The sequence below is a fragment of the Coturnix japonica genome, unplaced genomic scaffold, assembly GCF_054131305.1.
Source record: "Coturnix japonica strain WE unplaced genomic scaffold, WE-NBRP24 Scf101, whole genome shotgun sequence".
Lineage (NCBI taxonomy): Eukaryota > Metazoa > Chordata > Aves > Galliformes > Phasianidae > Coturnix > Coturnix japonica.
In genome coordinates, this window is record NW_028189004.1 from 27,821 (window position 1) to 40,844 (window position 13,024).

At 55.5% G+C, this 13,024-nt stretch overlaps 1 protein-coding gene and 2 long non-coding RNA genes across 8 annotated transcripts in view; 2 read left to right on the forward strand and 1 right to left on the reverse strand.

Moving 5' to 3' along the window:
* The window catches only part of LOC107307532 (patatin like domain 6, lysophospholipase), a 33,007-nt gene extending 26,490 nt beyond the window's left edge, over window positions 1-6,517 (forward strand). For 4 of the 6 annotated variants that reach the window (XM_085534830.1, XM_085534825.1, XM_085534826.1 and 1 more), the window contains 6 exons: window positions 2,394-2,542; window positions 2,617-2,769; window positions 5,007-5,123; window positions 5,393-5,489; window positions 5,581-5,690; window positions 6,082-6,517. In XM_085534830.1, the coding sequence (XP_085390956.1) occupies window positions 2,394-2,542; window positions 2,617-2,769; window positions 5,007-5,123; window positions 5,393-5,489; window positions 5,581-5,690; window positions 6,082-6,147 (692 nt within the window). In that variant the 3' untranslated portion in view covers window positions 6,148-6,517. Of the gene's footprint in view, window positions 1-2,393; window positions 2,543-2,616; window positions 2,770-4,628; window positions 4,834-4,898; window positions 5,124-5,392; window positions 5,490-5,580; window positions 5,691-6,081 lie in introns of those variants that run through there. The other 2 variants (XR_014941682.1, XM_085534828.1) reach the window with 2 other exon arrangements.
* On the reverse strand, window positions 4,964-13,001 carry LOC116652684 (uncharacterized). Its single transcript, XR_014941684.1, has 3 exons — window positions 12,865-13,001; window positions 5,595-5,709; window positions 4,964-5,101 (listed from the first exon to the last, which is right to left on the reverse strand). It is a non-coding gene; the product is annotated as an uncharacterized LOC116652684 (long non-coding RNA).
* LOC146751304 (uncharacterized) lies at window positions 10,608-13,024 on the forward strand. Its single transcript, XR_014941683.1, has 3 exons — window positions 10,608-10,679; window positions 12,709-12,798; window positions 12,893-13,024. It is a non-coding gene; the product is annotated as an uncharacterized LOC146751304 (long non-coding RNA).

Here is a 13,024-nt window from a genome sequence, read left to right on the forward strand (position 1 = left end):
TGGATTTGGGCTATTCGGCTCAGTTTTGAGGCTGGATTTGGGCTATCCGGCTTGGTTTTGAGTTGCCTGTTGGTTTCTTCGTTGCCCTCTTGTGGTATCTTCATCCTCATTCCTGTGCCAAAGGCATCCATCCATCCATCTTGTGTTGGCTTTTGGTCACCAGGTCCAGCCTCAGTGGTGGGCAGTTGGGTTGGGGTCATATTGGCCATCACGGGATGGGGCTTCAGTGCTCTTTAAGGCAATGCTGAGTCTGGATTTGGGCTGTCCCGTCTAGTTTTGAGTTGCCTGTTCATGTCTTCAGTGTTGGTTGCCCTCTTGGGGCATCTTCATCCTCATTCCTGCACAAAAGACATCCATCCATCCATCTTGCATTGGCCTTTGGTCAGCGGGTCCAACCTCAGTGGTGGCCAGTTGGGTTGGAACCATGTGGCCATCATGGGATGGGGCTTCAGTGCTCTTCAATCTACCATTGAGGCTGGATTTGGGCTATCTGGCTCAGTTTTGAGGCTGGATTTGGGCTATTCGGCTCGGTTTAGAGGCTGGATTTGGGCTATCCGGCTTGGTTTTGAGTTGCCTGTTGGTTTCTTCGTTGCCCTCTTGTGGTATCTTCATCCTCATTCCTATGCCAAAGGCATCCATCCATCTTGCATTGGCTTTTGGTCACCATGTCCAGCCTCAGTGGTGGGCAGTTGGGTTGGAACCATGCAACCATCACGTAATGGGGCTTCAGTGCTCTTTAAGGCAACGCTGAGGCTGGATTTGGGCTGTCCCGTCTAGTTTTGGCATTCCTGTTGGTTTCTTCGTTGCCCTCTTGGGTCATCTTCATCCTCATTCTTGTGCCAAAGGCATCCATCCATCTTGCATTGGCCTTTGGTCAGCGGGTCCAGCCCCAGTGGTGGGCAGTTGGGTTGGGGTCACGTTGGCCACCACGGGATGGGGCTTCAGTGCTCTTCAGTCTACCATTGAGGCTGGATTTGGGCTGTCCCATCTAGTTTTGAGTTGCCTGTTGGTTTCTTCAATGTTGGTTGCCCTTTTGGGGGCATCTTCATCCTCATTCCTGTGCCAAAGGCATCCATCCATCTTGCGTTGGCTTTTGGTCAGCGGGTCCAGCCCCAGTGGTGGGCAATTGGGTTGGGGTCACGTTGGCCACCATGGGATGGGGCTTCAGTGCTCTTCAGTCTACCATTGAGGCTGGATTTGGACTATCCCATCTAGTTTTGAGTTGCCTGTTGGTTTCTTCAATGTTGGTTGCCCTTTTGGGGCATCTTCATCCTCATTCCTGTGCCAAAGGCATCCATCCATCTTGCATTGGGCCTTTTTGGCCTGTTTCCATGGATACCTTCATGTTCATGGCACACACAGGATGCATCCCTTCATCTTCCATCTTCTCTTAGCGATACGTGTCCTCTCATCATCCTTCATGCACAAAAAACATCCCTCCATGTCGTGTCATGGTGTCCATGGATGCTCTCCTGCCCTCCTTCCATCCAACCTGCATCCTCCTCTCCTGATGTCATGGGCACCGTGTCCCTTCCCAGGCCATCTCCATCCTCTTCCATGTGCCAGCCAACATCCTTCATCATCTCAGTGTGTCCTTAGCACTGGGTGCCCATCTGTGTCCTTCAAGTGACCAGACACGGCCATCTATTTTCTTGGCTGTCTTCAGCACCAGATCCCCTCCATGCCATGTGTGGCATTGCCCACCACCTCATGGTGTTTTTGACACCACATTTCCTCCCCAGGACAACTCCATCCTTCATTTGCCACCTCTCTTTGTCCTATGTCATCTGCTGGGTGCCCTCCTGGGGCTCCTTTTTGCTCTTGAATGACATTTCTTGGTGTCTTTGGCACCAAATGCTCTTCAGGAACATCTCCATCCTTCATTTGCCACCTCCCTCTGCCCTCCTGGGTCACCTCTGTGCTCTTGAATGATGTTTCTTGGTGTCTTTGGCTCCAAATGCTCATCAGGAACATCTCCATCCTCCTTCTCATGCAAACCAGCTTCTTCCCCACCACCTCTGATGTCCTCAGCTCCCATGGGGCACCTCCATCCCTCTCCCTGTTCACCCCATCTCCATCCATGTTGGATCATCTCCCGGTGTCCTCAGCACCGGGTTCTCTCCCTGGGGTCCCTCCACATTTACAGCTTGCCTTCATCCTTCCATCAGCCCTACAAGTGCATCGCTGCTCTGCTCCCCACCAGCACCTTGTGCCCTCCAATCCAATGCCTACGGGACATCGCTTGTCCCCACCTCTCACTGGTCCCAGCATGACTTTGCTGTCCAGCCCATGGTTGGGAATGGTCCTTTGCCCTTTTACTCCCCTTGAGGTGTCTCACAGGGGGGTTGAACAGTGGAGCTGCAGACCTATCTCCTTCCTTCCCCACCTTATAGCCGACATAGCCCGCAACATGGGCGCCAAGACGGTGATTGCCATTGACGTGGGAAGCCAAGATGAGACAGACCTGTGCAACTATGGGGACAGCTTGTCGGGCTGGTGGCTGCTCTGGAAACGCCTCAACCCATGGGCTGAGAAAGTCAAGGTGAAGGAGGAAAGGAAGGTGGGGGCACCCATGGGGTCAGCATAGGGTGCTGAGCAACCCCATGTTCCTTGCAGGTGCCGGATATGGCGGAGATCCAGTCGAGGTTGGCGTATGTATCGTGCGTGAGGCAGTTGGAGGTGGTGAAATCCAGCTCGTACTGTGAGTACATCCGTCCCCCCATCGACCGCTTCAAGACGATGGATTTTGGCAAGTTCGATGAGATCTACGTGAGTCGGGGGCTGAGGAGGAGGATGGAGGGGTGGCTTTGGGACTGTCAATGGGGTGTCCTATGTCATGGGTTGGTTGGTGGGTTCTTCAGTCAATGTTTGGGGACGTCCTGGCCACTAATGGGGTGCCCAGATATGAATTGAGGCGTCCTGGTCAATAATGGGGTGCCCAGATATGAATTGAGGTGTCCTGGTTGCTAATGGGGTGCCCAGATATGAATTGAGGTGTCCTGGTCAATAATGGGGTGCCCAGATATGAATTGAGAGGTGTCCCGGTCAGTAATGGGGTGCCCAGATATGAATTGAAGTGCCCTAATGGGGTGCCCAGATATGAATTGAGGTGTCCTGGCCACTAATGGGGTGCCCAGATATGAATTGAGGCGTCCTGGTCAATAATGGGGTGCCCAGATATGAATTGAGGTGTCCTGGTTGCTAATGGGGTGCCCAGATATGAATTGAGGTGTCCTGGTCAATAATGGGGTGCCCAGATATGAATTGAGAGGTGTCCCGGTCAGTAATGGGGTGCCCAGATATGAATTGAAGTGCCCTAATGGGGTGCCCAGATATGAATTGAGGTGTCCTGGCCACTAATAGGGTGCCCAGATATGAATTGAGGCGTCCTAGTCGCTAATGGGGTGCCCAGATATGAATTGAGGTGTCCTGGTTGCTAATGGGGTGCGCAGATATGAATTAAAGTGTCCTGGTCAATTATGGGGTGCCCAGATATGAATTGAGGTGCCCTAATGGGGTGCCCAGATATGAACTGAGGTGTCCTGGCCACTAATGGGGTGCCCAGATATGAACTGAGGTGTCCTGGTCGCTAATGGGGTGCCCAGATATGAATTGAGGTGTCCTGGTCAGTAATGGGGTGCCCAGATATGAATTGAGGTGTCCTGGTCAATTATGGGGTGCCCAGATATGAATTGAGGTGTCCCGGTCAATAATGGGGTGCCCAGATATGAATTGAGGTGTCCCGGTCAATAATGGGGTGCCACTAATGGGGTGCCCAGATATGAATTGAGGTGTCCTGGCCACTTGTTGAGCACCCAAGTCATTAACCCCGTGTCCTGGTCATCGTGTTCCATAACCAGCAATGATTGAGGTGCCCCAACCACTATTTTTAGGTTGTTCTGGCCCATCATTTATGGTGCCCAGCTCCATTTATGGCCATTAACGAGGTGCACCAGGCTGTTATTTGGGGTGTCCTGGCCATTTTTAGTGCTCCCCAGCCCCACTTGGGTACCGTAGCCATCACCTGTGTGCTCTATCAATGTGATGACCCAACTATCATCTAAGCTTATCTAGACCATCATTTGCAGCATCCTGGCCATCATTTAATGTACTTGGGTCAACATTCATGGTCCCCCTCCTCATCATTTAAGGTTTCCTGGCCATTGATGGGTGCCCACCTCATCATTTAAGGTTTCCTGGCCATTTTTTGGGTGCCCTCCTCATCATTTAAGGTTTCCTGGCCATTTTTTGGGTGCCCTCCTCATCATTTAAGGTTTCCTGGCCATTTTTTGGGTGCCCTCCTCATCATTTAAGGTTTCCTGGCCATTTTTTGGGTGCCCTCCTCATCATTTAAGGTTTCCTGGCCATTTTTTGGGTGCCCACCTCATCATTTAAGGTTTCCTGGCCATTTTTTGGGTGCCCTCCTCATCATTTAAGGTTTCCTGGCCATTTTTTGGGTGCCCCAGGTAAATCTGGGCTCTCTTTACCATTGGTTGACATGTCATGGCCATGAGTTGGGATGCCATAGCCAATCAGTTGAGTTCTTGGGCCATCCATTGAGCCATCCAACGCCATCATTGGGTATATCCAAGTCACCAATGGTCTGTGACCATTCATTCTCCCCATAGGATGTGGGTTACCAGCACATCAAGGTGGTCTGTGACCATTCATTCTCCCCATAGGATGTGGGTTACCAGCACATCAAGGTGGTCTGTGACCATTCATTCTCCCCATAGGATGTGGGTTACCAGCACGTCAAGGTGGTCTGTGACCATTCATTCTCCCCACAGGATGTGGGTTACCAGCACATCAAGGTGGTCTGTGACCATTCATTCTCCCCATAGGATGTGGGTTACCAGCACATCAAGGTGGTCTGTGACCATTCATTCTCCCCATAGGATGTGGGTTACCAGCACGGCAAGGTGGTCTGTGACCATTCATTCTCCCCATAGGATGTGGGTTACCAGCACATCAAGGTGGTCTGTGACCATTCATTCTCCCCATAGGATGTGGGTTACCAGCACGGCAAGGTGGTCTTCGATGGCTGGAGTCGGGGCGACATCATTGAGAACATGGTGAAGGACCGACGCTCGGCCGACTTCTACGAGAGCAAACGCATGGACGTGAGTAGGGTGGTAATAAGGTCTATAGGCAACAAGAGGCTTCATGGGACCCCCCCCAGGGCCCCCATCCCCTTGGGGACCCGTCGTCCCCCCACCCCCTTAGGCCACCCCACTCCTCTCCATCTCATCCCTTCCTTCTTCCATTCATCCCCTCCCTTGGACAACTCTTGTCCCCCTTCCACCCCATCTCACGTCCCCCATCCTCACCCCATTTAGGGGTTCAATCTCACAGAACCCCGTTCCTGTTCCCCCCCTTTACACCCCAATAGGTTCTCACCTACCCCAGCGCTGGCTTCACAGACCTGGCTGAGATCATCTCCCGCATTGAACCCGCCAAACCCTACCCATCCGATGGATACGCCGACGGTGAGAACCCATCAATAGGGTCAGGTTGTGGGGCTGCATCCAGGCCCTAAAACCCTCTTATATTCCCCCAACCCCCTTCTGTTCCCCATAGAGGAGTCTGACTACCTCACTGAGTACGAGGACGAAGGGCCGGAGCTGTCGCGGGGTGAGGAGGAAACGTTCGCCCCAACGGAATGGCCCGGAACCAACGGGACAGAGGCTGTGAGTGGCCATAGAGACCCTATAAAATGGGGTGACCCCTGGTTTAGGGCTCCTGATGGGGACCCTAAACCCATACATGGGGGTTCCCCATCCCAACGTCCCCATCCCAACGTCCCCATCCCAATGTCCCCATCCTTGTCCCCATCCCAACGTCCCCATCCCAAAGTCCCCATCCCAACATCCCCATCCCAACATCCCCATCCCAATGTCCCCATCCCAACATCCCCATCCCAACATCCCCATCCCAACGTCCCCATCCCAATGACCCCATCCCAATGACCCCATCCTTGTCCCCATCCCAACGTCCCCACCCCAATCCCCCCACCCTTCTCCCATCCCATTACCCTTATCCCAATCCCCCCACCCCATAACATCCCCCTCTCTCCCCCAGGATGAAGACAGGACCCTCCGGCAGCGTCTCATCTCATCTCACCCCTCCTCTCCCCCCCCATCCTGATCCTGGCAGACACTGAAGGACCCCGTAGCCCCCCAGGCGTCGCCCCCAGCTCTACCTCCGCCCCCCATGGGCTCCCCCCAACCCTAATTATTGCTGCTTCCCCAACCAGGGCCCAGCCCCCCCCTCCCCCAGCACTGTCCCCATTGATGCCCCCAACTTATGGGGACACAATGTGGGGTGGGGGGTGGGGCTCCAGGGACCCTCATTTTCCCCCCTATACTGTTGCACTGGCCCAAATCCATCCCCCCCCCATTACCACTGGTTCCTTTAGGGCCGAACCGGTTGGTGATGGGGGAGGAACCGACTGCTGTATAATATTGTTTCGTTTGGTTGTTTTTGGTTTTTAATTATATTGTTATTTAAAAATGAAGCCGGAATTGTTTGTCCAGAGGGGAAATGGGGGGGGGGGGGGGGTTACCCCACAGAGCACCCATAACCCCATAGGAAACCCATCACCCCATAGGAAACCCATCATAACCCCATAGGAAACCCATCACCCCATAGGAAACCCATCACCCCATAGAGCACCCATAACCCCATAGGAATCCCATAACCCCATAGGACACCCATCATAACCCCATAGGAAACCCATCACCCCATAGGACACCCATCATAACCCCATAGGAAACCCATAACCCCATAAGACACCCATCACCCCATAGGAAACCCATAACCCCATTGGACACCAATCACCCCATAGGACACCCATCACCCCATAGGAAACCCATCACCCCATAGAGCACCCATAACCCCATAGGAAACCCATAACCCCATAGGACACCCATAACCCCATAGGACACCCATAACCCCATAGGAAACCCATCACCCCATAGGAAACCCATCACCCCATAGGAAACCCATAACCCCATTGGACACCCATCACCCCATAAGACACCCATAACCCCATAGGAAACACATCATAACCCCATAGGAAACACATCACCCCACAGAGCACCCATAACCCCATAGGAAACCCATAACCCCATTAGACACCCATCATCCCATAGGACACCCATCATCCCATAGGACACCCATCACCCCATAGGAAACCCATCATAACCCCATAGGAAACACATCACCCCATAGAGCACCCATCATAACCCCACAGGAAACCCATAACCCCATAAGACACCCATAACCCCATAGGAAACCCATTCCCCCATAAGACACCCATAACCCCATAGGAAACCCATAACCCCATTGGACACCCATCACCCCATAGGACACCCATCACCCCATAGGAAACCCATCATAACCCCATAGGAAACCCATCACCCCATAGGACACCCATCACCCCATAGGAAACCCATCATAACCCCATAGGAAACCCATCACCCCATAGGACACTCATCACCCCATAGGAAACCCATCATAACCCCATAGGAAACCCATCACCCTATAGAGCACCCATAACCCCATAGGAAACCCATCACCCTATAGAGCACCCATAACCCCATAGGAAACCCATAACCCCATAAGACACCCATAACCCCATAGGAAACCCATCACCCCATAAGACACCCATAACCCCATAGGAAACCCATAACCCCATAGGACACCCATCACCCCATAGGAAACCCATCATCAACCCATAGGAAACCCAGCACCCCACAGAGCACCCATCATAACCCCATAGGAAACCCATCATAACCCCATAGGACACCCATAACCCCATAGGACACCCATCATCAACCCATAGGAAACCCAGCACCCCATAGAGCACCCATAACCCCACAGGAAACCCATAACCCCATTGGACACCCATCACCCCATAGGACACCCATCACCCCATAGGACACCCATAACCCCATAGGAAACCCATAACCCCATAAGACACCCATCACCCCATAGGAAACCCATCACCCCATAGGAAACCCATAACCCCATAAGACACCCATAACCCCATAGGAAACCCATAACCCCATAAGACACCCATCACCCCATAGGAAACCCATAACCCCATAGGAAACCCATCATAACCCCATAGAGCACCCATAACCCCATAGGAAACACATAACCCCATAAGACACCCATAACCCCATAGGAAACCCATCACCCCATAGGACACCCATCATAACCCCATAGGAAACCCATCACCCTACAGGACACCCATAACCCCATAGGATACACATCACCCTACAGGACACCCATAACCCCATAGGACACCCATCATAACCCCATAGGAAACCCATCACCCCATAGGACACCCATAACCCCATAGGACACCCATCACCCTACAGGACACCCATAATAACCCCATAGGACACCCATCATAACCCCACAGGACACCCATCACCCCATAGGACACCCATAACCCTACAGGACACCCATCACCCCATAGAACACCCATCATCAACCCATAGGAAACCCATCACCCTACAGGACACCCATAACCCCATAGGACACACATCACCCCATAGACACCCATCATAACCCCATAGGACACCCATCATAACCCCATAGGACACCCATCACCCCATAGAGCACCCATCACCCTACAGGAAACCCATCCATCACCCCATAGGAAACCCATCCCCCCCCCCCCATAGGGTGCCCCATAACCGGGTGCTGTGGCCGATGCTGCCGGATGCTGATAGCACCCAGCCCTTCCTGTCCCCCCCATATCCCTCCTATATCCCCCCCCTTTAAACCCCCCCCCCCAAGGACCCCCTTCTGTCACCCTGGGACCCCCACAGTAGGTGCTGGGGGGGGGGGGGGGGAATATCCTATATATAATGGCCAATGGGGGCACTTGGGGGGGGCATATCCTATAGATACCCCTATAGATCCCAATATGGGTTCCTCCCCCCCCCCTTCAGCCTTAGGTCCTTCCTCTCCCCACATTGGGGGGGTCACATCCTATAGACACCCCTATAGATCCCAATATGGGTGTCCCCCCCCCCATAAGTCCTTCCTCTCCCCACATGGGGGGGCACATCCTATAGACACCCCTATAGATCCCAATATGGGTGTGTCCCCCCCCCCATAAGTCCTTCCTCTCCCCACATGGGGGGGCACATCCTATAGATACCCCTATAGATCCCTATATAGCTGTCCCCCCCCATAAGTCCTTCCTCTCCCCACATTGGGGGGGTCACATCCTATAGATACCCCTATAGATCCCAATATGGGTGTGTCCCCCCCCCCATAAGTCCTTCCTCTCCCCACATTGGGGGGGGGCACATCCTATAGATACCCCTATAGATCCCAATATGGGTGTGTCCCCCCCCCCATAAGTCCTTCCTCTCCCCACATTGGGGGGGGGTCACATCCTATAGATACCCCTATAAATCCCAATATGGGTGTCCCCCCCCCCATAAGTCCTTCCTCTCCCCACATGGGGGGGGTCACATCCTATAGATACCCCTATAGATCCCTATATAGCTGTCCCCCCCCCATAAGTCCTTCCTCTCCCCCCGTGTTTTGGGGGGGTCACATCCTATAGACACCCCTATAGATCCCAATATGGGTGTATGGGTGTCCCCCCCCCCCCCCTTCACCCTTAAGTCCTTCCTCTCCCCCCATGTTGGGGGGGTCACATCTTATAGATACCCCTATAAATCCCAATATGGGTGCCCCCCCCCCCCCATAAGTCCTTCCTCTCCCCACATTGGGGGGGGTCAGATCCTATAGATACCCCTATAGATCCCAATATGGGGGTCCCCCCCCCAAGTCCTTTCTCTCCCCCCATGTTGGGGGGGGCACATCCTATAGATACCCCCATAGACCCCAATATGGGTGTATGAGTGTCCCCCCCCCCCCCTTCAGCCTTAAGTCCTTCCTCTCCCCACATTGGGGGGGTCACATCCTATAGACACCCCTATAGATCCCAATATGGGTGTCCCCACCCCAAGTCCTTCCTCTCCCCCCATGTTGGGGGGGGCACATCCTATAGACACCCCTATAGATCCCAATATGGGTGTCCCCCCCCCCATAAGTCCTTCCTCTCCCCACATTGGGGGGGGTCACATCCTATAGACACCCCTATACATCCCTATATAGCTGTCCCCCCCCATAAGTCCTTCCTCTCCCCTCATTGGGGGGGTCACATCCTATAGACACCCCTATAGATCCCAATATGGGTGTCCCCCCCCCCCCCAATAAGTCCTTCCTCTCCCATGTTGGGGGGGGCACATCCTATAGATACCCCTATAGATCCCAATATGGGTGCCCCCCCCCCCATAAGTCCTTCCTCTCCCCACATTGGGGGGGGTCACATCCTATAGACACCCCTATAGATCCCAATATGGGTGTCCCCCCCCCCATAAGTCCTTCCTCTCCCATGTTGGGGGGGGTCACATCCTATAGACACCCCTATAGACCCCAATATGGGTGTCCCCCCCCCCCCTTCACCCTTATCTCCTTCCTCTCCCCCATGTTTGGGGGGGGGGGGGCCCTTTGAACCCCATCCCATGGGGGGGGCACATCCTGCCCCCCCCCCACCCATTTATCAAGGGGGACAGACACAGGGGGCGGCTCATTGGGGACAATGTACGGCAACGTAGAGGCCGGGCAGGAATGGGGGGGGAAAGGTAGGGGGCTACAATGGGGGGGGGGGAGATAAGGGGGGGGGGGTTAATGGGGTGGGGGGTTATTAAGGTAGGGTGGGGGGTTTGGGGTTACTGGGGGGGGTTAATGGGGTGGGGGGGGTTATTAAGTGGGGCTGGGGGGGCTACTAAGTTGTGGGGGGGGGGTTAATGGGGTGGGGGGGGTTCTAAGGGGGGGTGGGGGATTAATTGGGTGGGGGGGGTTATTAAGGTAGGGTGGGGGGGTTGGGGTTACTGGGGGGGGTTAATGGGGTGGGGGGGTTATTAAGTGGGACTGGGGGGGCTACTAAGTTGGGGGGGCTACTAAGTTGGGGGGGTACTAAGGGGGGGTGGGGGGTTAATTGGGTGGGGGGGTTACTAAGGGGGGTGGGGGGGGTTAATTGGGTGGGGGGGTTACTAAGGGGTATGGGGGGGTTAATGGGGTCGGGGGGGTTATTAAAGTAGGGTGGGGGTTTGGGGTTACTGGGGGGTTAATGGGGTGGGGGGGTTATTAAGTGGGGCTGGGGGGGCTACTAAGGGGGGGTAGGGGGTTGCTAAGGGGGGTTGGGGGATTAATTGGGTGGGGGGGGTTACTAAGGGGGGTGGGAGGGTTGGGGGTGTCACTAAGGGGGGGTGGGGGGGTTGAATGGGGTGGGGGGGTCGGGGGGTTGCTAAGGGGGGTGGGGTGGGGGTTAATGGGGTGGGGGGGTTATTAAGTGGGGCTGGGGGGGCTACTAAGGGGGGTAGGGGGTTGCTAATGGGGGGTGGGGGGTTAATTGGGTGGGGGGGTTGCTAATGGGGGTGGGAGGGTTGGGGGTGTCACTAAGGGGGGGGTTAATTGGGTGGGGGGGGTTACTAAAGGGGGGGTGGGGGTTATTAAGGAGGTTGGGGGGGTTCTAAAGGGGGGTGGAGGGGGTGGGGGGTTACTAAGGTGGGGCGGGGGGGTTAATGGGGCGGGGGGGGTTACTAAAGGGGGGTGGGGTTTACTAAGGGGGGGTGGGAGGGTTCTAAAGGCGGGTGAGGGGGTGGGGGGGTTACTATGGGGGGGTAGGGGGGTTAATGGGGTTGGACGGGTTTCTAAAGGGGGTGGGGGGGTTATTAAGGTAGGGTGGGGGCGCTAATGGGGTTTGGGGGGTGGGGGGTGGGGGGGGGCTTCTAAAGCGAGGTGAGGGGGCTTCTAAAGGGGGGTGGGGGGGCTACTAAGGGGGGGTGGGGGGGGTCGGAGGTTTCTAAAGGAGGGTGGGGGGGTTAAGAGGGCAGGGGAGGGTTAATGGGGGTGCGGGGTGCGGGGGGGTTTCTAATGAGGGGTGGGGGGTTTCTAAGTTGGGGAGGGGGGGTTAATGGGGTGGGAGGGGTTCCTAAAGGGGGGTGGGGGGTTACTAAGGTGGGGAAGGGGGGTGTTAATGGGGTGGGTGGGGTTACTAAAGGGGGGGTGAGGGGGTGGGGGGGTTCTAAAGGAGGGTGGAGGGGGTGGGGGGTTGCTAAGGGGGGGTGGGGGGGGGTTGCTAAGGGGGGGTGGGGGGGGGTTACTGGGGGGGGTTAATGGGGTGGGGGGGTTACTTAAGGCGGGTGGGAGGGTGGGGGGTGTAGGGAGGGGGTTTCTAAAGGGGGGGGGGTTATTAAGGGGGGGTGGGGGAGTTATTAAGGGGGGGCGGGGGGGTGGGGGGAGTTATTAAGGGGGGGTGGGGGGGTCCAATGCCCATAGAAGACCCCATAGGGCAGATCGTTCCATCTCCAGTGCCCAAGGGACGGGGGGGGGTCCCAATATGGTGGGGATCCCCTCATTATAGTGCTCAGGGTTTTAAGGGGGGGGGTCCCAATATGGTGGGGGAGCCCTCATTATGGTGCTCAGGGTTTAAGGGGGGGGGTCCTAATATGGTGGGGATCCCCTCATTATGGTGCTCAGGGTTTTAAGGGGGGGGTCCCAATATGGTGGGGATCCCCTCATTATGGTGCTCAGGGTTTTAGGGTGGGGGGTGGGGGGTGGGAAGAAGGGACCCCACCCCATAAGCGTTGTCCCCCCCCCCCCCCACAGCCTGCAGTGACCTGTACCCTATGGAGGAGAACCCCTATGAGCCTTTGGACCCCCCCATCACCCCGAAGCAGCCACCAGACCCCCCCCCAGGTAAAGTATATGGGGGGGTGGGGTCCTATAGGGGCGGGGGGGGGGTCCCATAGGGGCAGGGGTCACCTCACTTAGGGGTCCTATATCTCCATAGGGGTCCCATTGTCGCCCCCGAGGAGGCAGAGCTGCCCCCAGCACAGGATGGTGATGGGGGGCGTCGTGGTCTTGGGGGTCTCGGTGCTGCTCAATGTGATCCTCATATCCTATGGGGCAAGGCAGAGTGAGT